Source organism: Lonchura striata, chromosome 7 (genome assembly GCF_046129695.1).
Source record: "Lonchura striata isolate bLonStr1 chromosome 7, bLonStr1.mat, whole genome shotgun sequence".
Classification (NCBI taxonomy): domain Eukaryota; kingdom Metazoa; phylum Chordata; class Aves; order Passeriformes; family Estrildidae; genus Lonchura; species Lonchura striata.
In genome coordinates this window covers 22,630,900-22,651,302 of record NC_134609.1, presented here as the reverse complement: position 1 = coordinate 22,651,302, position 20,403 = coordinate 22,630,900, and the positions used below count along the sequence as shown (strand labels likewise).

Here is a 20,403-nt window from a genome sequence, read left to right as displayed (position 1 = left end):
TACAGAGGTACCTGTGCCCTGATCAGCATGGGTTCTCATTATACAAATGTTGTAAATCAAGTCTGAGTCACTGGTGCTAGGTATTTAAAAAACCTTTTAGCAGAAAATAGACTTTTACTGCCAGGGGAGCCCTCTATGAGGAACATTTTCAGTCAATGAAAATGCAGGGTGAGGATGCAAATTGAGCCAGTGCAGAATCAGGAACCGTGGAAATTTCTCAGCAGCTCACCCAGTGCCCTGTCACATCTCCTTCCTGTGGCTTCATTCATGAGGACAGAGCAAAGCACTCATCCTTTTCCTGTATGTCACATCCATGAGTATCTCGTGCAGACTCAACATCATTCTCACCTTTCCATAACATGGCTCATATTTCTCCAAAGGACAGAATTCATAACCCATGACACGAACAATGGGAAGGCTTGTACAAGAATAACTCAGGATACAGCTCATTTCAAGCGTGGTGAGGGATGCAAACAGGAACAGAAAAGAAGCAGCAGATCTTTCCTTCTTTATGAGTGAAGCTCAGATTATGCAGCCAGGAAGCACTGCCTGCGATACAGCAATTGGTGGGATGTGGGAGGGGCAAAGCTCTCTCCGAGCAAAGGTCTGTTTGTTTAAACAGATTTTATAATGTAAAAATGGTGCTTTTCACTTTCCACAGTTGCTGCCAGCTGAAGGGCAGTGGTTGCAGGTGACAGGAGCTGCTGGAGACCTTCACACTGCTGTCCACTGACTGCCTTCCTGTGGGGCCAAAGGCTGAGGTCCCTCGGGGTCCCCAAGCACAGAGCACAGCCTGGACCTGCATGTCTTTTAGAAGTGACCCCAGGACTCAGGTGGGTAATGCTGATGATAAAAGAATCAGTTCAGGGCACAAAAGCTGCAGGCAAGGAGCATCCCTGTATATGCATGATCTTTACACAGAGAGAAAAGTTACTTCATTTGCTTTCTTGGGCTCCTGCTTTCTCCTTTACAGAGTTTTGAGTAAACATTTCCTGTATGAAGTTACTAAGAGTCAAGCAGCCAGCCTGACAGAGACACCCTGGCCCCCAGACTTCTCTGGAGTGACTCATACTTCATATTTCATTTGCAAAACAAAAAAATCAGCTCAGGTTTTCTCACTTCTAATCTAGAGTTTTGGTTTAACAGACAAAACCAACTAATCAAATATAATGAGCCTTTATTTTAAGGAAAGCAGCTAATTTGAAAAGCCCAGTTCTGCAGTTAGATCTCAGGACAGCAGTGTCTAAAGGATTGAAGTGTCATAGGTGGGGTCTCAGATGTCCCAAATCTCTCACAGATATCAGCTATGGATCACTGTCCCTTGGGCATGAGAGTTAAGGAACACAGCCAGACACCAAAGTAAAGACCTAAGCCTCACAGTTTGGTCAATGTGCAGGGCAGGTGGCAGCATCCAGCTTTGTGCCCAGGTGCTGATCACAGCCTGGGAATGCCTCATGGCAACTGCAGGTTTGTTCCCATAGGCCAGACACAGAACCCGGGCTGCATTTTTAAGGTTTAATGTTTCTACACTGAACACATGTAGAATGTTAAAACTCAACTTTTCTCTGCGTTGTACCGTTATCTGAGACAGACAGTAACCAAATACTTTGTGTCTGGAGTCCTGCACTCACTGGAATAAACATCTGTTCCTTGTACTGTGATCCATTTAATATATTATACAGCTTGGGACACCAAATTATTTCAACACATTCAGGCTCAAGGGATTTTTCAGCAGGTGAGTGGGCCTCACTCACAAAGGCAGACTTTGGGTGGGACCTGGGTCTTGTAAAATGTGGCCCTTTTATATATTTATACAAATAAATGTCTTTTACCCTGCAAATATTAATTAGAAACAAAATCCACTAGCAATCTCGGATGCTAAACTGGTGTTAACACTGGGAGGATTGCCACTATCCCAAGCCATGGCAGGAGCTCACAGGAGGGCTCTCATTTGCCTCCCAAGCAGACAGGACCTAGCAGACACCTGGCTCCATTAGTTTTATTGCTGGAGCAGATAAGGAAACCTTGTGTAATAAAAATATTTCCCAGGTGTCAGGCCAAAACACAGGCAGGTCACTGCAACCTGTTAATGTTTGTACTAGTGAAGACTTTGAGGAAGGATAGCATCACAGGAACTGGATAAAGTCTTTGTTGTGCAATAAGCCTGATTTTATAATTTACACATGGAATATATCCATAAATACATGCAATTCATCAGGATATACTTCCTTGGCAGAATGGAGTTTTATGCAGGCTGAACAAATGATCTCCTAAAGCACATAACACCAGTCCTGCACCAGTGACCACTGTGGTCTCTTTTGCATGCATTAGATCTAGCTTTTCCCATCTCTTTTCCTGCTAGAATGGACAAGGGAAAAAGAAGGAGTTCTGGAAATAGCCACAAAGCTCAAAACTGGGCCATTTGCAAAGAGGCAAGTGCAGGTGATGGGGGATGTGTGTGCACTGTGTGGTGTTGAAATGGAGCCAGGCAGAGAATGCAGCAAACATTTCATTTTCATCCGAGTCGTTAAAGGTTTACAGGCAAAGCCTGAACATCTGGTATTTGACTTAAAGAGCAGACGTGGAAGTACTCAGATCTCTACCTGGCCTGCTGCTGCCTCCCTTTCCTTTCCAAATGTGGCTGCTGGGAACCACCCAGCCGTGATCAACTTCCAGTGCTGGCCAGATAAATTGTCCTCCCAAGAAAAATGAAGATAAGATCTCCAGATAGGCTTGTTTCTTCTCTCCCTGCTATCTTTTCCCCCAAACACAACATTTGTTGTTGTAGTTTCTAGTTTCACTGTTTCCAAACATACAAAATTTATTTTAAACATGATCCAAGAGGATTCATGCCACATGTTTGAAACTTTCATTTAACTCACAGCTGAGAGCTGAAAATACAAACAATGTTTTGCTGTTCTCAGGCCCTTCCTTGTCTTGGCACATTACAGCACTGCTGTTATATACTACCTAAACACGGGCATTAATTGTTGTTAGGTAATTTTCTAGGGAGGAAATAGGAAGAAAATTTAACTTGCTGTCCCTCACATGGACACAGGTGTGCCCCTGGGCTGGGAGAATGTGACCCTGCCCAGCCAGCACTGACATGTGAGCATGGCCAAACTCGCTTGGGTTGTTGTGAGTAAAACAACTTTCACGTGACAATTTGCAGGACAGCCCCTGGAAACACAAACAGAAGAGGGTGGGTTATTGTCCAGGCAATCCCAGTGCTCATGATGGGAGGTACTGTTCAGTCATGTGTGCACATGCACAAATGTGTTTTGGACCCGTGTTGGCAGGGAGGAAATGATCCCACACTTCACCTCCAACCCCCTGCGTGTCTCCTGCTGTGTTTCCCAGCTTGGAAACAGTGCTGAGGCTGTGGCACTGTGGGGCCATGGCAAAGAGCCCAGTGCTGCTGGTGGCACCAGCTTGTGTGTCAGGGAGGCAGGGCTCAGAGCACCCTTTCATCTGTCCAGTGGCCAGGAGTTGTTCCAAGCCACTGGCAGACACCACTGGCATCCCCTGTCCTTGGTGAGAGCTCTGTAGATGCTCAGCCCCCTGCTACAAATCCCCAGTTTCTACTGCTCTCTCCCACAACAATATGCATTACTTTGAGGGGGATAAAAAAATGTCCTGGTCACAGACTGGTTGCTGGGTCACTTGTGACACCACAATCTCACCGAAGTGCCAAAGAGCATCTGGCATCAAAAAGCTGTAAGATGCTTGAGATGGGCAGGGGTCATTTTTGGTGATTAGATTGCAAAGCAGGAATCTAAATTTCACAGGTACCCAAAAGAAGAAGGTGAAGGAAATGAAAGTTACAACCACAATAAGGGTATAATGGGTATAGGAGGGTTGATAAGATAAAGCAAGTTCTTTTATGGCTTATTTCCTGGCCTTGATCACTTGATACAGATCAAGGTGACAACAGTTAATGGCTGTTATTTGGTGAGTTGGTCTCTGGGAATTTTGATTGCTACTCCTCAGGTCTTTCTCCCTCACCCCTCTCTTTTGTTATCTGATGCAAAAGCAGTATTATTAAGACATAAAAGATAGCCCAATTAGGAAAATTTGATCCAAAGCAAGGTAGATTGAAGTGCTTCCCTAAAAGATCTTTGCATCAGAATTTTTTGTTACCATTTTATTTGAGGTCAAGCAACCACTTAGAAAGGACAGTTGCATCTCTTTAAACATTTCATAACATATATCATAGACAGCTCTGCCTGATAAATGAATTATTAAAGATTATACATTATCTACATTGGCAAGTTCATTAGGACCACTTCAAAGCTTCCCAGAGACTCAAAATGCCCAGGAAACAAGCATCAAACATTTTGGCTTAACCGGAAAGCTCACTCTGCCTTCTTCTATTTAACTTATTAGTCATATATTATTCAAATGAAATAAATAGTGCTGCCTCCTCTGCTCACCCAGGCAAAGCCTTCAGCAGCATTCACTGTTTTGTTCAGCCTGGGCATGCACCAACCCCCCATGCAATCCAGACCCCCTCAGGGCTCATCCCCGGGCTAAACACTGCTCCTGTTGGCTCAGGTGGTACTGAGATGCTTGCAGTGCCAGGTCCCTGCAGACAGACGGGACAGCAGCTCACATGGCACAGTCACACCTCCACCTGTGACATGGCTGTTCACTGCAGAGGACTTGTCACCAGCAGAAGCAGGAGATATCTGCAAAATGCTTTGTGACCTGAAAATATATTTTCTTACGAGATCATTACTCTTCTGGAATGAGGTTCCTATGCAGAATACCCATCAGTTTGGCATTATAAATTCTATCAGGAAGGAAAGCAAATTAGTCTAAATTTCAGTGCTCAATGAGTCAAAACCAGTTAGAAGTCACCTCTGGGTACAGAAACCTTAACAATGTGGTTCTGCAATACCAGGCACTCAGTAACAACCTAGAAGCTCTTCCAGACATCAATATTTTCCCTTCTGTTTTCTGCTTCCTGTAGCACATTTTTAGGAGACAGGAATGAAGCCTTTTTTTACCTTTATTAAATAAAGAACTTGATGAGGAAGACAGAATGGGGACACATTTTGGCCACAGTAAGGTGTTTTTGAGTGGTGGCTTAATTGATTTTAAATTACATAGAGACATCAATATCACATTGATAGTCTGTCCACAGTGATGCTTGTTATTTCTGCCCTGAGCTGGGTCCAAAGTAGAGAAAGTTAATAAAATTCAATCCTCCTGGCTTGTTCTCCTTTCATGTTGGGGTTGTAGGAGGAGGGAGGACAGACCTGCTTTCACACTGTAGCTGTTTTCCTTGGACTGGCTGTGGACAGGCAGAATGGCATTTTTAGACCCGGAGCAACTGAGGCAAATTCTGTGAAAATGCTGAGCTTTCCCCTTCCCTGTCCTCCCTGTGGTACACTGGGATCTGCCAGCAGCTTGGTTATTTCATACTGTGCACGCTCCCCAAGTCACACTCCCACATATGAGAAGTATCTTCTTTCCTCCCTGTATTTGATTGCCATTGCTCCCACAGTCCATGAGCTAGCCCAAAGTGATATAATAATGATTTGCTGGCAAAAAATAATCAAACAAACAATTTCACTGGCACAGCCTGATTACCTTGTGTTTAGCCACTGTCCTAAATTCCAACAAACTGAAAATGCTGCAGAACAAGAGAGGAAAAGGTGTCCCCACATGGAGAGCTGGAAAGGCACATGACAAACATTTTGGACTGATCCTTCCCCCTTCCCTGGGCTGGTGCACAGCTCTGACAGGTGCAGCTTTGCACAACCCTCTATTAAGAGCCACAGCCAAATTCAAAATCTAACCCTGAATTATTATTATTACTGTTATTGTGAGTCAGAGGAGGCTGAAAGGACTATTTCACAACCCTGATTGGATTCAGCTGCAGAGTTCACTATCAGCAAATGATCTCCGTGATCATCGTGCCAATGTTTCAGTGCTTTTAAAATATCCTGACACGTGCTTTAGTACGAGCATCACTGGATTCTGGCTGGTTTCCAAGGAATTAATCTTCTCAGCAAATACTCTGTAGGGTGAGCATAATGTGGTCTGTAACATGAATGCAAAACACGCTGTAGTTTACCCCGAGGGGGACACTGATGTGTGATGAACTAAATGGGCCTTTTTGACCCAGACTGCCAGGATTATAGGAGTCTCTTGTGGGCAAGGCTGAAAGATAAGGTGAGAATAATCAAGAAACAGCAATTAGCTTCACCCAAGGAGGTTAATGAGGAAAGAAATTTTCCTGTTATAAGGTCCTGGTCACCAGCCTCTCCCTCCCCTCTCTTCTGTCCCTCCTCAGGGACAGTCCACAATCCCAGCCCCATGCAACGACCCTTCCCAGTGCTGGGGTGCTGGTTGCAGAACAGACCTTTTATTCTCTTCTGTCATATTACAAGTTTTGCTCTGCTGTGTTGTACCCTACATTGGATTCCAGGGATCTGCAATGTGGAGAACACCACAAATGCTGGCCAGGCCTGACTTCAGGGGAGCTGGAAATGCTGAATCTAGAGAACAGTCTGAGACAAAAAGAAGCCAGACCCTTTCCAGATGTGCACAGGAAAAGGTCAAGGGTCAAGCTGCACTGCAGGAAATCTGCTCGGGTATCTCAAATAAACCTTTTTGCTTCAAGGTGGTCAGCACTAGCACCAGCTGCCCAGGGTGGCTGTGCTTCTCCATCTTGGAGATACTCAAAACCCAGAAGGATAGTCCCTACACAACCTGCTCTAGCTTTGAAGCTGGCCTTGTTATAGCAGAGGGTTGGAGACCTCCAAAAACCTACTGCTGCAGGCAAACCCCTCTTGCCTGGACACAGCCACAAAGCAGAGTTTTTTCTTTTGCTGTAGCCTTTCTTGGTGGTGATCTTCTCATGTCTGCATTTCTGTAACAGCCTTGTTTCTGTCAGTAGGGTTCACTTACAGCCCATGAAAAACTGCCAGGGCAGAGCAGGGCGATGGAAGGTATTTTCCTTACAAAGTATGTATGGAAAATGACCAGATTTTCATAGACTCATAGAATAGTTTGGGTTGGCAGGGACCTTAATTGTCATATAGTGTCAACCACAAGCACTAGACCAGGTTGCTCAAAGTCCCATGAGCATTTCCAGGGCTGGAGCATCCGCAACTTCTCTGGGCAACCTGTTTCAGCACAGAATTCCTTCATAGTATACAATTTCGTCCCGCCCACCAGTGTGGTGCTGGGGGAGCAGGTGTGAGCCCCCAGCCTCTCCTGCCCCGGCTCCTTCTCCGCCCGCCCTGGGGGCTCCAGCCGCCGCGGCCCGCGGCCCCAGCCGCTCCGAACCCGCTGGGTTTTGGGAGCTCAAGAGCGAAGCGAAGGCGGAGGCGAGCGCAGACCGAGGTGTGGGACGGGCGCCTCGCTGCGCTCCGGCCGCTGCCCGCCGGCGGCAGCGCACTCGGTGCCCCGGGCCCCACAGCGCGGGACCCGAACCCGCGCGGGCACCGCCGGCGGGGACGGGAGGGACGGGCGGTGCCCGCAGGGTTCGACCGGGCGGCCACGCCACACCACAGCGGTGTCGGTGCCCGTGCCGGTGCCCATCCCGGTGCCCATCCCGGGGCCGGTACCCGTGCCGGTGCCCATGCCGGTGCCCATCCCGGTGCCCATCCCGGGGCCGGTACCCGTGCCGGTGCCCATGCCGGTGCCCATGCCGGCACTCACGCCGGGCCGGAGCCGCGCGCCCCGTGACTCGGCAGTGACGCCACGGGCCGGCCCCGCTCCCACGTGGGCGCTGACGCGGCGGCGCGGGCGGGCCGGCGGCAGGTGAGGCGCGGCAGCGGGGCCGGCCCGGGCTGGGTGCCCCGGGCTGATGGCGGGGAGCGGGAGCCGGGCCTGGCTTTCCCCTCCCGCCGCTTCCCCGCGGGTCTCCAGGCCCAGCCCGGGCGGCCGGGCCCTGCAGGGGACCCAGCACTGACAGCCCGGCCCGGCCGGCGTGGCCAGGCCCAGGCGGCTCCGTCAGTCCTGTGGAGGGCTGGGGAGGGGTTTTAGCCCAGGTGGGCAGGAACATCTCTCTCTTACGAGGAGATACGGTGGGAGCTGGGCCTGTTCAGTGTGGAGAAGAAAAGACTGAGCGGGGATCTCATCAATGCGTATAAATGGTTTTAAGGTGGGTGCAGGAGGATGGTGCCAGGCTCCCAGCGACAGGATGGGGAACAATGGCCATAAACTAAACCACAAGAAGTTCCAGCTTAACATGAGGAAGAACTTCTTTACATTGAGGGTAGCAGAGCACTGAACAGGATGCCCAGGGATGCTTTGGTGTCTCCTTCCCTGGAGACATCCAAAACCCACCTGGATGTGTTCCTTTGTCACCTGCTGCAGGTGACCCTGCCTTGGCAGCGGGCTGGACTGGGCCAGAGGTCCTTTTCAACCCTAACAATTCTGCCATTCTGTTTGGTGCCTTAGAGGTGCTGCAGGTCCTGTGGAGAGGGGACAAGCAATGGGCTTGTGCCTCAGTGTATGGCTGCTTAGGCTGCCCTGTGTGCAGAGAAGCCTGGCTTTGAGGTGGTGCTGCTGGCTTCCGACTGTGCAAGCCAATGTGCTTATTTTGAACAAGACTATTCATAAAAGAGAAAGCAGAGAGGAAATTAACACAAGGACGAGCATATCTGAAGAAAACGTGACATAAACACTCAGGGTGGTCTACACAGCAGCCACAGGCAGACCCAGCTGCAGCCAGACCTGCTGGCCTGCCTCCCTTCCCCACGGTGGCACTGGCACACACCCTGACACAGTGGGCCTGGTGGCCCCGGCCACTGCTGGCCCCGGGGCTCGTGGCAGCCCATCACTGTGTGTGTGGGAGGCAGGAGAATGTGTCTGCTTCCTCTGGCAGCATTTTCGTTGCTCTTTGCCCCTTGTGTCTGATGGAGATGCTGTCCAGGCAGGATCTGGTCTGGGCTCTTGGAGAACTGCCTCCTGCAGTCTGAGTGAGGTGTAGATAATATATGTCTAGACAGTGGCAGATTTTGGGATCCAGCTCTGACTCTTGTCATGCTACAGTTGTACTTTGCGTGTTACTCCTGCTCTGCCTTAATTTCCCCATCTGTATTACGGGGAGTGGCCCCTGACAGAGTGACTGAGAAGACAAATTGGCATAAACCAGCATGCACTTGCAAGATTTAATCATAAATCTTGGCAAGCAAATGCCTGACCCTTGACGTTCCCTGTTCCCTCATGGTTCACCCTCAGTGCACTTCTAATCTTACTACCAAGAGCATAATATTAATGCATTTTCAGCTCATTGCTAGGGGATGAGAATGTTTTATGGGAGGACAAAGTTTGTTAGCCATTTCAGTTTTGCCCTTTGCTTTCTCAGGCACAGTGGAGCTTATGAAGGCTGAGCAAAGAGCTGGATGGTATTTTGTGTGAGCAGAGACAAGTGACATCCAGACGTGGGGGACTGCAGAGACAGGTAACAAAAGAGCCTGATACCTTTGAAAAAGTTAGGGCAGGAAATGGGGGTGGTTCTTGCACTGCTACAGCCAGTACCTTAATTTCAGCTGTGTTTCGTTTTAATCACTGGACTGATTAAATAATGATAGAAATAATGATAGAGAAGCTGTTTTAACTTTGTAGAGACATGTAATTATGTCCAAGGGAGGAAAAGTCACCTATTAAGACTTACAGGGTGACCAGATTAAATGGCTACCAACTATCTCTGAGAAAACAGCTTCTATTTCTCTGGAAACTGAAGACAATTTTTATTGTAAATTTTGTGAAGAATGTTTTGAAAGCCATTTCTTATAATGTGGGGGTTATCCAAAATAGAAGTACTCCCTAATTGGGGTTTTGTTGCTAATCTACCTTAGTTGTGTTTTTAATATCGCAAGCAAATCTTTCAACAGTGAGAATACTTTTTAAATTATTGGAGTTTTTTTTTGTCCTTGAGAGAATCTCATCTTGCTAAGAAAACTATGGCTTGTCAGCAAGGAGCTTTATTAAAAGGCAAAGCCTTGTCATGCCTTGCCTATTTATATGAGACTTGTAGACTCCTGGACACAAAGCACAGGCCAAGAAAGGAAGCTGTGTCCTTATGAGTTTGTAGAAAGAGATTCTTTTCTGCTGGCTACTCACTATGTTGTTGTTCTCTCTCCTATGTGTTTCACTCTATCTGAACATAAATCAGCAGCAGTGTTATAGAGTGTTACAGCAGCTCACTGTGGAGGATGAACAGAAACAATTACAGTATTGTAAAGTTCAGTGTGGCTTGCAAACACTGCATAAAACAATAAAATTTGTCCTGGAAATAAATCTGAGGTGTAATCCCCAGCAAAGGACAAGATGCCAGTTTGAGGATACACCAGTATGGTGTCTTTTTGTGCTTATTGTGTTCTGGGTTTTAAAAGACAGTGTACCTGTGTACCTGACTCTGTGGGCAGAGTCAGTCTCACAGAGGTCTGGTGTGCTCTAAACCTCCTGTGATGAGACAGGTGAATGGTGGTCTTGGGTTTTCTTTACACGTGAATGCACCAGATCTTGATTCAGTTTGTGATTTGGTCACAGTGCTACTGTGTGACTTTGGTGAAATCAAGCGGTGTGAAAGGCAGGCAGCTTTTCCGCCTTCCTGTTTGGATGGCACACATCACAGGGTAGGGACTGTGCCTTATTGTGCTTTGCCATAAGACTGATGTCATCTGAGACTCCTTTTAGCTACTGAAGTTTAAATAGAATAAGTGCTTGGATAAGCAAAAAATGTTTGAGACTTGCATGCTGTTTGCTTCTCCCCTCTATGACCTGTTTGCAGACATGGCTGTGAAATGAGCTGTGAAATTAACTGGTCAGAATAAAATACTTCATAGCATGGCCTTCAAGCAGCACATAACCCACCTTGCCCTGGAAAGTGACAGCATTAAAGTTGTAAGAGTTCTTAAAAACGTGAGAGGCCTGGGGAGAAAACCAGGAAGGTTGGGCACGCTTTGGTGATATGAGTGAAGAAAAAGGTGGAGAACCTCTGAGGCTACTTGATTTTCATAGTTTTTTGGCCAGTCATCCTCTGCAGCCAGCTTGTGCCTCCCACTGCAGCCATCTCTTGTGCCAGCACAGCAGCGGGGCCTGGCGCATCACTGTGCCGGGTGCTCACAGCGGGCGCTGGCTGGTGAGGGTTTTGGGGGAGCACATTGAGAGGCTGGTGTTCACTGCAGTGCCAAAGACACATCCACTGCAAAAACACAGCCAGGGAGGGTGACTGGCCTGTGCCCTTGTTTTTGCCTCTGATCTGCTGTGTGCCATCCAGGCTGTGCCCCACCCCTGCCTGATACCAGCTGAGATCTGCAAAGCATTTGCCAAAGGTCTTTAGAGAACATTCCCGTAAGCATCCTTAGTTGTCCTCTGGCAGTCACTTGTGAGAGTTCAGTGGGCTGTTCCTCCTGTTACAGCTGTGTTCTTGCTAGGTGAACTAGTATGCAGCCCTGAGGTCAATGTGGCCAGTGAAAGCATCCCTCTGAATGTCCTTGAGAGCAGATACCTTTTATCTGAATTAATTCAGTCAGCAGTTCACCATGAAACTCTGGGCTACAATAAAACTTCTAAAAGTTACATTTATAATTGGCCCTTATCTGAGTTCCTGATGTGCATGTCTTCCTCTCCCAGCAGCCTGTGCTCCTGTGGTGTATAAGCCACATCATCCCTGGCCCTATAGTGAAGACTGAGAGCTTCTCTCAGTGCACTTGATAGGTGGTGCAGTTCTGATCTCTGGGTACTTGGCTCCCATGCCAAGACCTTTCCTGGCTGTCACAGGCTATGTCCTGAGGTGCTTTGTTCCTGGTGCTGTCCATGTGCAAGGAGGGGTTGACCAGTGCATTAAGCTTACAGGGCATGCCATCTTTCACCAGGTGGGAAAGATCCTTTCCAGGACAGGCCAGCTTCAACTCTCTGACTTTAACCTGATTTCTTGTTCTCAAGAAATGAAGGGACAAGACAGGTGAAATTCTGATCTGAGAGGGATGATGTTGGCACAGTTGTCCTCAAAGGGAGTTTCCAGTGGAGACAGCTTCCTCCAGCCTGTGCATGTGGGTGACCTGGGATGGCTGGAGAAACACTGAAGTTTCATGCTTTGTTTTAATTGCAGGTAGGAAGATGAGTCCTAAAATTACAACAGAGCTGCTGAAGCAACTCCGGCAGGTGATGAAGAACCCCAGATATGTACAGGAGCCTGTCCAAGCCTACATAGTGCCCTCTGGAGATGCCCACCAGGTATGGATGGATGCATTATGGGAATGGTCATACATTCCTTCCCTGCAAAAAATAAAGGCCAGGTATAACTAAAATCATCCTTTGTTTACTCACTTTAATGGTTCTAGTATAAAAGTCTGGGAAACGTGAGAAATATCATGCTGGAAAACATTTCTGGGGTCTGTTCAGGAGACTGAGGTTTTTATGTTCTTGTAACAAATCAGGGTGGATATTCCACCAACAGCTTTCCATCAGATTGTCTTCAGGGAGATCACAGTGCAGAAAAGGGAGCTTGCCAGGGCACTTGCTGTACTCATCCTGGCTGTTGGGAAGAAAGGGTTTACTGGGGAAGGAACAGGCCTTATCTGGACTTTACTCTCCCCAGTAGCATCTCCTGATCAATACATACTCTCAATCAAGGTAGTAAAGGTTTAGTTGCCAGAGTTTTCTCTTTGCTAGATCCAGTTCTTGGTGGAATTTGTTGCCTTATGCTAGAGCCCTTCAGATCCCAGATGGAGGGGCCTTAGGAGAGGCAGGGAAGGAACAGGCCACAGTGGCACTTGCCTTTCCAGGCTGCTCTGCATCGTATTCTGTGCACTAAACACAGGAGGCAAATCTGGGCCCAGGGTGGGGGGGCTGTGTGTGCTTCCACTGTTAATAATTTTGTAGTCTGTGACATAAATTTTAAATTGCTGAACTGCCTTTTACGTCCTCCGCTTGCTCATGTGTAAGGTTGACACTTCTGTTCACTCTGTTAGGAGACCCAAGAACTGCTGAGGTTTTTTCCCTCCCTTAGCCATTTTCAGGAAACAAAAGACCTGAAGCTTTACTGGCACACACTCAAAGCTCCCTTTTACCCCAGGGTGCACAAGGGCAAAATGCAACTGAATCAGAACCTTTGCCCTTGACTTGGCACTGGGGTGTGCCGGGTCCAGACTTGCCTGTGCCCTGGGACCATATGTGCAGCATCATGTTTCCTCATAGGGAGATCCAAACTTGGGCAGGTAGGGGGAAGGCGTTTTCTGCAGCTGCTATTGTCTGCTGCATTCCTGCCTCAAGCTGCCTCTGTCCATATATAACTCCGGTTTCATTTCACTAGACATTAAATGCTGTCATGTGAGTTGAAGAATGTGACCCTCAGGACTTCTGGGTTTTTCTGTTGCTTTCTTTCCTTGACAGAGTGCAGTTAAGCAGAGAACCCCATGTTGCTATTTCCTGCCAGGCGAGTTGGTCAGGTTTCTCTGCAGAGGGAATCTATCTGAATGGAAACGATTACTAAAAACTGCTGATTCTGGTGCCTCCTGAATAGCTGGTGCAGGATCTTTTTTCTGTAAGGGTTGGGAATTGATGCAGTTTTTGCCAATGACAGAAACCTGTTGATCCCAGAACAGCCCTACTGATTCCAGGTAAATTGTGATGACCTGTGATTTGAAACTTCTCCATGTTTCAAGCAAGGGTTTGTTTCCTGTCTGCAAACAAGAATTTTTTAGCCTTGCAACCCGATTTTGCTCTTAGGCAGGTCCCTCCATGAGTCAGAATATTGTGTTTTAATGATACCCAAGTGTTTGGTGGCCCAAGCCATTTCCTCCCAACAGTCCAAACAAGATATGTATTGCTGTCCTTGCCTCTTTCACCTATTCCTGAGTCTGTCCTGGCATCCTCATCACAGAACTTGTCAACAAGTAGGGCTTTCCCTCCTGTGGTGTTGCCACAAGATTTATACTGCTGGAAACTTTATTCCCTTCTGGGTTGCAAAGGGACTTCTGGACTGGACTGATGCTGATACACCCTGATGCTGCAACTTGCTGACTAATTCCACTTTGTAACACTGGGAATGTTGATGAGCTCTGAGTTCTGTGATGCTTTTAATATTGGTTTTCCTGCAAGGCTAGGTGGCTTAGATTATCATACTGCCAGGAGTCTTGCTACCAGTTGTATCCTTTGCTTTCCATGTTTGGTTTTGTAAGGAGCTGAAAGACTTGCAGAGCTTCTCAAACACAGCTGCCTCTGACTCAGACTTAACCAAAGCTGCCTTAGATTTGTGGCTCTTGCACTCAGCCCTGGATGTTGGCTGGCTGCTTTAATTTTTGAAAACTTTGATGCTAGTGATAAGAAGTCAGAGAAACAGACTCTTCCCTTGGGGGCCTGAGTGGTCCAGAGGCTAATGAGAAAGGAGGCCAGTCCCAGCCAAAAGTGGAATGAAGCCCAAAGAGTTCCATTTCTTTTCATGTGTGCTGGGTGGCTACAGGTGCCCAAGGATCACGAAGGAATGAAAAACCACAGTTTTAGAAATGAGGCACCTAAACCCTTTATGGTTTAGTTAAAAATGTCAGAGCTTTTGGGATGTTGCAGTGGTGAAAGCAGGATCCATTATTATGTTGAATCAATGTGTGTTTACATTGAATCTGGGCTTTACCCATATGGGAATATTCAGAGACTGGAAGAGCTGCTTCTTAATAGGAGGGAATGATGTTTGGATTAGAGCTTGGGTTTGGAGCCAGTCACATCTTAACTGTGGCTGGCTTCACCCTCCAGGCCTTGACTCAAAACAAATTTGGTCAGATTGGCTGGTTGTCCACATGAAGGAAGCACCTGCCCAGCTTAGGGCCCTGTGTTTGGGTTGGCACAGGTGCTGTGTTCTGCTCAGGGCGGGCTCCTGTGACACACACTTGTGCTAAGCTGAGGAATCAGCCAAGTTATAAAGCAGGAGATGGCGTGTTCCAGATCTTACCAGTGCAGTTAGTTTTTTGGCAGAGATATCTCCCTTCCTTCTAGGTACACTGCAGTGTTTGTTCTTTAATGACACCAGTGTCATGCCTCTAAGGGTAGCCAGATGCACTTTGCATTGCTGATCTTGGTTGACATTAGACTAGAATGAGCTTTAACATGTTTACAGTGCAACCTTGTAGGCGCTGGGGAGAAGCAGCACTAATTTTTTGGGGGTTCTTCCAGTCTTAGATGAGGTTTTTTTGTGATGTAGCCCCCATTTTTGTCTGTGTGACTGACAGGTATGGTGAGAAGCAGATGTGAAAGGACTGAGGAGGGCCAGGCTGAAGGCAATCAGAGCTGCAAGACAAGCCTCAGGGAAATACCTTGTTCTCTGTGTGCTCTGGTCTATGCTTTGTGTGGCATACACAGGTGTTCTCCATGTAATTTTAGCTTGTGCAAAACATGGGCTCATCTTTGCACAGTGGGGGTTGCTGCATAGAACAGAACAGGTGGGTGTGCAAGAATTCAGACTGACAGATGAATGAACTGTTTTTCCCTCCAGATCCCTGATACTCCCTTTTTAAAGCCCTTCTGCCTCACTATAAACTCTCAAAACACTCCCTGGATTTGTCTGTGAATGGGATAGCATGAGGTATGTCCATGTAGTCATTATTTGGGTCAGCTTTTACGAGATCTAAAACTCATGCACTTCTTTCTCTCTTGTATTTTTTTAAAAGTTGTTTTTATCTATTTCATCATTCTGTGGTGTTAACCCATGCTATGAATGCGAACTTGCTTCTTCACAAGCAAACTAGCCTGTAGACTCTGTTATGTTTGTCAAGAGAAATGGAAAATAAATCACTGCTCTGATTTGTACTTAAGTACATAATTTGGGATGTATTTAAGAGATGTGATCCATGATGGGAAATTTCCAGTATCTCCTGTTGGCATTGGACCCTGGGAGATGATGTACCACCTTTGAGCTGGGAAGTGTAGGAGAGGGGAGTCGGAGCAGGAGCAGTCAACAGGCTGAATAGTCTCTAGGGAATGTTGAAATAAGGAATCCTCAGGTCTGGCATCACTGCCTTTATGTTCTGACCTGCTGCTCTGAGGCAGGCAGTGGGGAAAGAGACACTTGATTCTGTTCCCTCAACAGCTTTGTCCACTCTGTCTGCTGATGCCTTTGCCATTATTTTAAAGGGCTCAGTGGGGATAATGTGCAGTGTGTGGATGAGGGGTCCCCCCATCAGCTGGAGCTGTGCTCAGGGCAGTCATCCTTTCCCAAGGTGTCTATCCTGACCTCCCTTCTCCCCACAGGAGACATATGACATGATGAACATGTCACATCCCTGTGGGGCTGGGCAAGAAAAAGCACAGGAAACTAACTGGGTCAGAGAGGAGGACCCGCATGGTCTCCATACTCCCCTCCTTTCTGCCAACTTTCACTAGTGTTTGGGTAAAATGGAAGATTTCTTTGGAGTATGTACCAGGAATCCTCCCTGGCAATTGGGAGCAAAAGCCACTCAACAATATCCTCTTTTAAGCCATGAGATTTTCTGCCCCAAGGGTCAGTTTCAAAATGTTAGTGGTGGATGGTTGGTTGGCTTCTCCCAGGAGGGGAGAGACATGGCTGTTGTGAAAGGGGTTCGATGATGTGTGATTTGGAGCAGAAATAAAGAGTTGGTCCCAGGTGCTGTGATTTGTGCTGCTCACTCACTCCTGTGCTTTGAACCTTGTCTTCCTTACAACAGTGAAGAGTAACAGATTTGAAGGGAGTATATTTTAACAATCAGGTGATTCTATCACAGTAGGGACTAAAAGCACCTGAGAATTGGGCTGTGATTTCTTAGCTCAGTTCCTAAGATGTTTCTTTGGCCCCAGCACAGCTGGGGGCAGAGAAACAGAGTTGGATTTCAGACCATTTGTAAGGTACAAATCCAGGGGTTTTGCAGCTCAAACGTCAGTGCTGTCAGCCTGGATTAAGATGATTTGCTGATTTGCACTAGTTCATTAACAGGCCTACTCAGCAGTTCTGACCTACAAACTTGCCAGAATGGAATCCCATAAAAAAGTCATGTGGGCCATGTGAAGGTTCAGTTCTTTTAATTTTGGCAGTTCCTGTTAATATCAGGTGTGCATTCTCAGGCTCTTCTACAATGTTCTGAAAAGATGTGTCCAGAAACACAGATTGTGACAGGTTTAGGATGAAGATGGACTAATAGCCTTTGATTCCCTCTCATCCATCAAACCATGCTCTTGTGATTTTGGCTGTAGTCTGATTTTGAGTAGGCAAGGAAGAAATGAAAGGATCAGTATCTATTTATGATAAGTCCCAAGCATTAAATTTTTTACAATCTTACCACCTTGACAATTTTCTTTCAATGTCACTATTACAGGAAAAAATAAGTCTTAAAGGAATTCTTATAAATGCCAGTGAGGGGACTTCAGTGGAGATAGTGAATTTTTCAGATTTTATGTGCTGATTACCCCAAGATCAAGGGGTGCTTTTGGTTTCCCTTCCCTTCACTTTGCAGTTTCAAAGGCATGATTTGTTTGTTTCCCAAAGGGGAGACTGAGTGTGAAATAAACGTCTGCAAACTCTGAAGCACTTCAGTGTTTACAGATGCTTGTGGGAGAAAAGTGCTGCAGCTTAAAAAAACCCACCAGCTCAACATAAATACAGTATAATCACAGTGGAGTAGAGCCCAGGAATTTTTAACTCATTTTGTTCTCTCTGTGGTGTCCTTTAGGAGAAAAGCTTATCAAAGTATTTGTCATCAGATGATTGTTTTTTTTCCCTGCTGCTATAAATAATTGCTGCCTCTTTTGTTTTCTAGAGCGAGTACATTGCACCCTGTGATTGCAGAAGGGCGTTCATCTCTGGATTTGATGGCTCTGCAGGTACCTTTCCAGAACTTGGGTTCTTGCATAATTTTCCTCTAAAGAAAATAGTTCCTTTCATGGCATAGAGGCAGGATGGAAAGGAAAATTTATCCAGCTTGTTTGGACTATTTTATTCTCGTTTCAGCATCTGCAGAATTATGTCTTGGCTACCCGCTGGAATTATGTAATATCAGCTGAATAACAAGTTTCCAGAAAATGTTTGACCCCTAAATGAACCTCTCATAAAATAAAATCCTGTTAACTGTTTAATGTGGTGCCTGTAACCTGTGGTCATTTCTTTTGATGTGCAGCCAGTATGAACAGATTTTTACGTTGCCCGTTCAGGCTGGGTGAATAGTGGATGGGCTTTAGCTGGCCTTTCTGTTTGAACAGAGCCAGGGCCAGAAACTCTGCATTTGGAAACTGAGCACTGTGGAAAAGTTTGCTTATCTTGCCGAGACAGGATGTTTTCTTGGCTGTAGGATAGGTCTGTGTTTCAAGAGACCTAGTTTTTACCCTAGCTGTACCCTAAGCTGTGTAAATTACTCTTTCTGTGGTTGTTGGAAAGTCACTTTAGTCTGCTGAAGTTATTTTCCCCTTTAATTGTATATCAGTTTAATAAGTACTGGTACCTATATTTGGAGGGTTTATTCATCAGTTCCTATGAGCTCTGCGACCTCATTTGGAAGGTGATAAATCCAAGGCTGTGGGCTGCTGTTAATGGCTAACATGGATCCTGTATTAATTTTGCCCCTTCTGCGCAACCTCTTCATAACCTTCCTCTCTAATTTGTGCCCTTGTTATGTACTTGGAAGGTTTGTTCCCAGCCTAATGCACAGCCAATCAGTGAGGTTTCACACAGGGGCTCACCTTGTGTTGCTTCATCTTTTCAGGCTGAAGCAACTTTAAATGGGGTTTGTGTTGGGGAAATTTGGTAGAAGACAATGAGTTAATAATTGGAAACTATGCTCTGCTAATCGGAGCATCAGTTTTTTGCAACAGAGAGTATTGTCAAGATGCAGACTCCAAAGATTTGGATTCAGTTTCAGTCTGTGCCATGGTTTGTTTTGTTTTGTATTGTTAAGGGCAAGGCAGCTTGAGTGCCTTGCTGGGATGTCACTGCCCCTCAGCTGTCTGCTTGCATCCCTCCATATGGAGTCAGTGAAATGGGACAGACAGTGAAAATAACAGAAGTTTATGTTCATGTTTCCTGTTCAGCCATCTCTGCTAGAGCTGTAACATTTGGGAAAGGGGTGCAGCTGACAGCTGGGAGTGATACCCTGATACCCTTGTCTGCAGGCCTGGTATCAGCTGTGTTTTGTGGGTGGCCAGAGCCCAGGCTTTCTCCCCAAAAGAGGATGGGATGGAATTCAGGGATGTACAGTATATGTTACTGTGACAGCAGCCAAGTTAGATCATCTTACAGAGGGTTTAGAAAGCCCCACTTGCCCAGTTCCACTGGTTGGCTGAGATTTGCTTGAGTTCATCTGAGGCAATTCATTAAGGTGCACCCTTGTACATACTGTCTCCAATAGGATTTGGAAGGTCACAGGGCAGGGAAAACAGTGAATATCTCCACTGAAACAGGAATTACTTTTGAACAGTGATCAGAGGTGCCTTTTAGGGAATTAGGGTGAATTTCAAACACTGTCCCTGCTGTCTGTGTCTCTGCATGGTGGCTGCCTACCCTGAATCACCTTTCTGCCTCCCTGCCTAGGTACTGCCATAGTCACCGAGCAGCACGCAGCCATGTGGACTGATGGACGCTACTTCCTGCAAGCTGCACATCAAATGGATAGTAACTGGACACTCATGAAAATGGGTATGTGGGAGCCTGGGATACTGCTCCACTGATCAGTGGAGAACAGTCACTTCACACAAGTACATCTTGAGCTGTAGGGATATCCCATCATGCAGGAACTTTGGGACATATTGGATACACGGCTTCTGCTTTAGTGTCCTGTGACAGCCCTTGCCTGTGGGTCTAGACATTCATTACTAGACATAGCTGATGCATTAGCTTGGACTTTTTGCATAGTGTGGGAAGGTTTCAATGTGACTGCTTCTTTGAACTTTTTTTGTTTTAATCCTTGAAGGTCTGAAAGATACACCAACTCAGGAGGATTGGCTAGTGAGTGTCCTCCCAGAAGGCTCGAAGGTGGGAGTAGACCCTTTCATTATTCCAGCAGGTTGGTTTTACTTTATATTTGTAACTCTGGGTTGGGCAACTGGATTTTGTTTCCTTGCTTCTCTGGCTGAACTGTTGTGTGATGGTGTGCAGCTAACCATGTTTCAGATGTAGTGGTGTTATGCCAAACAGGTTGGATTTTGGTTTAGCCATGTATCACAAGAGTTACACAGCAGTGCATTGACTTCAGAGCACGAGGGATGAGAATTGCTTTGTAGGCCTGCAGTGACTTTACCTGAAAAGCAGAATTCTGATCATCTATTTTTGTCTGTGCTTTTGCTTGCCATGGGCACTTCAGTACAAAGGTGCTGAATGCCTTGGTCAGCATGTGAGCAAGAACATCCAAGCACAAGTCAAGCTGTTACTCCTGCTTGGTGGTCTTGGGATCTCTACAGCTTTTCCTGTAGGAAGCACAGGGAGATGTGTCATTTATATCAGAG

General features: G+C 46.6%; 1 protein-coding gene across 2 annotated transcripts in view; it reads left to right on the top strand.

Moving 5' to 3' along the window:
- The first annotated feature begins 7,728 nt into the window (after positions 1 to 7,728).
- Positions 7,729 to 20,403, top strand: part of XPNPEP1 (X-prolyl aminopeptidase 1) — a 30,919-nt gene continuing 18,244 nt past the window's right edge. The window contains exons 1-6 of one of the 2 annotated variants that reach the window (XM_077784684.1): positions 7,729 to 7,776; positions 9,329 to 9,424; positions 12,080 to 12,204; positions 17,730 to 17,797; positions 19,497 to 19,597; positions 19,872 to 19,964. In XM_077784684.1, coding sequence (XP_077640810.1) covers positions 12,088 to 12,204; positions 17,730 to 17,797; positions 19,497 to 19,597; positions 19,872 to 19,964 — 379 coding nt within the window. In that variant the 5' untranslated portion in view covers positions 7,729 to 7,776; positions 9,329 to 9,424; positions 12,080 to 12,087. Of the gene's footprint in view, positions 7,777 to 7,898; positions 8,120 to 9,328; positions 9,425 to 12,079; positions 12,205 to 17,729; positions 17,798 to 19,496; positions 19,598 to 19,871; positions 19,965 to 20,403 lie in introns of those variants that run through there. The other variant, XM_077784685.1, reaches the window with a different exon arrangement.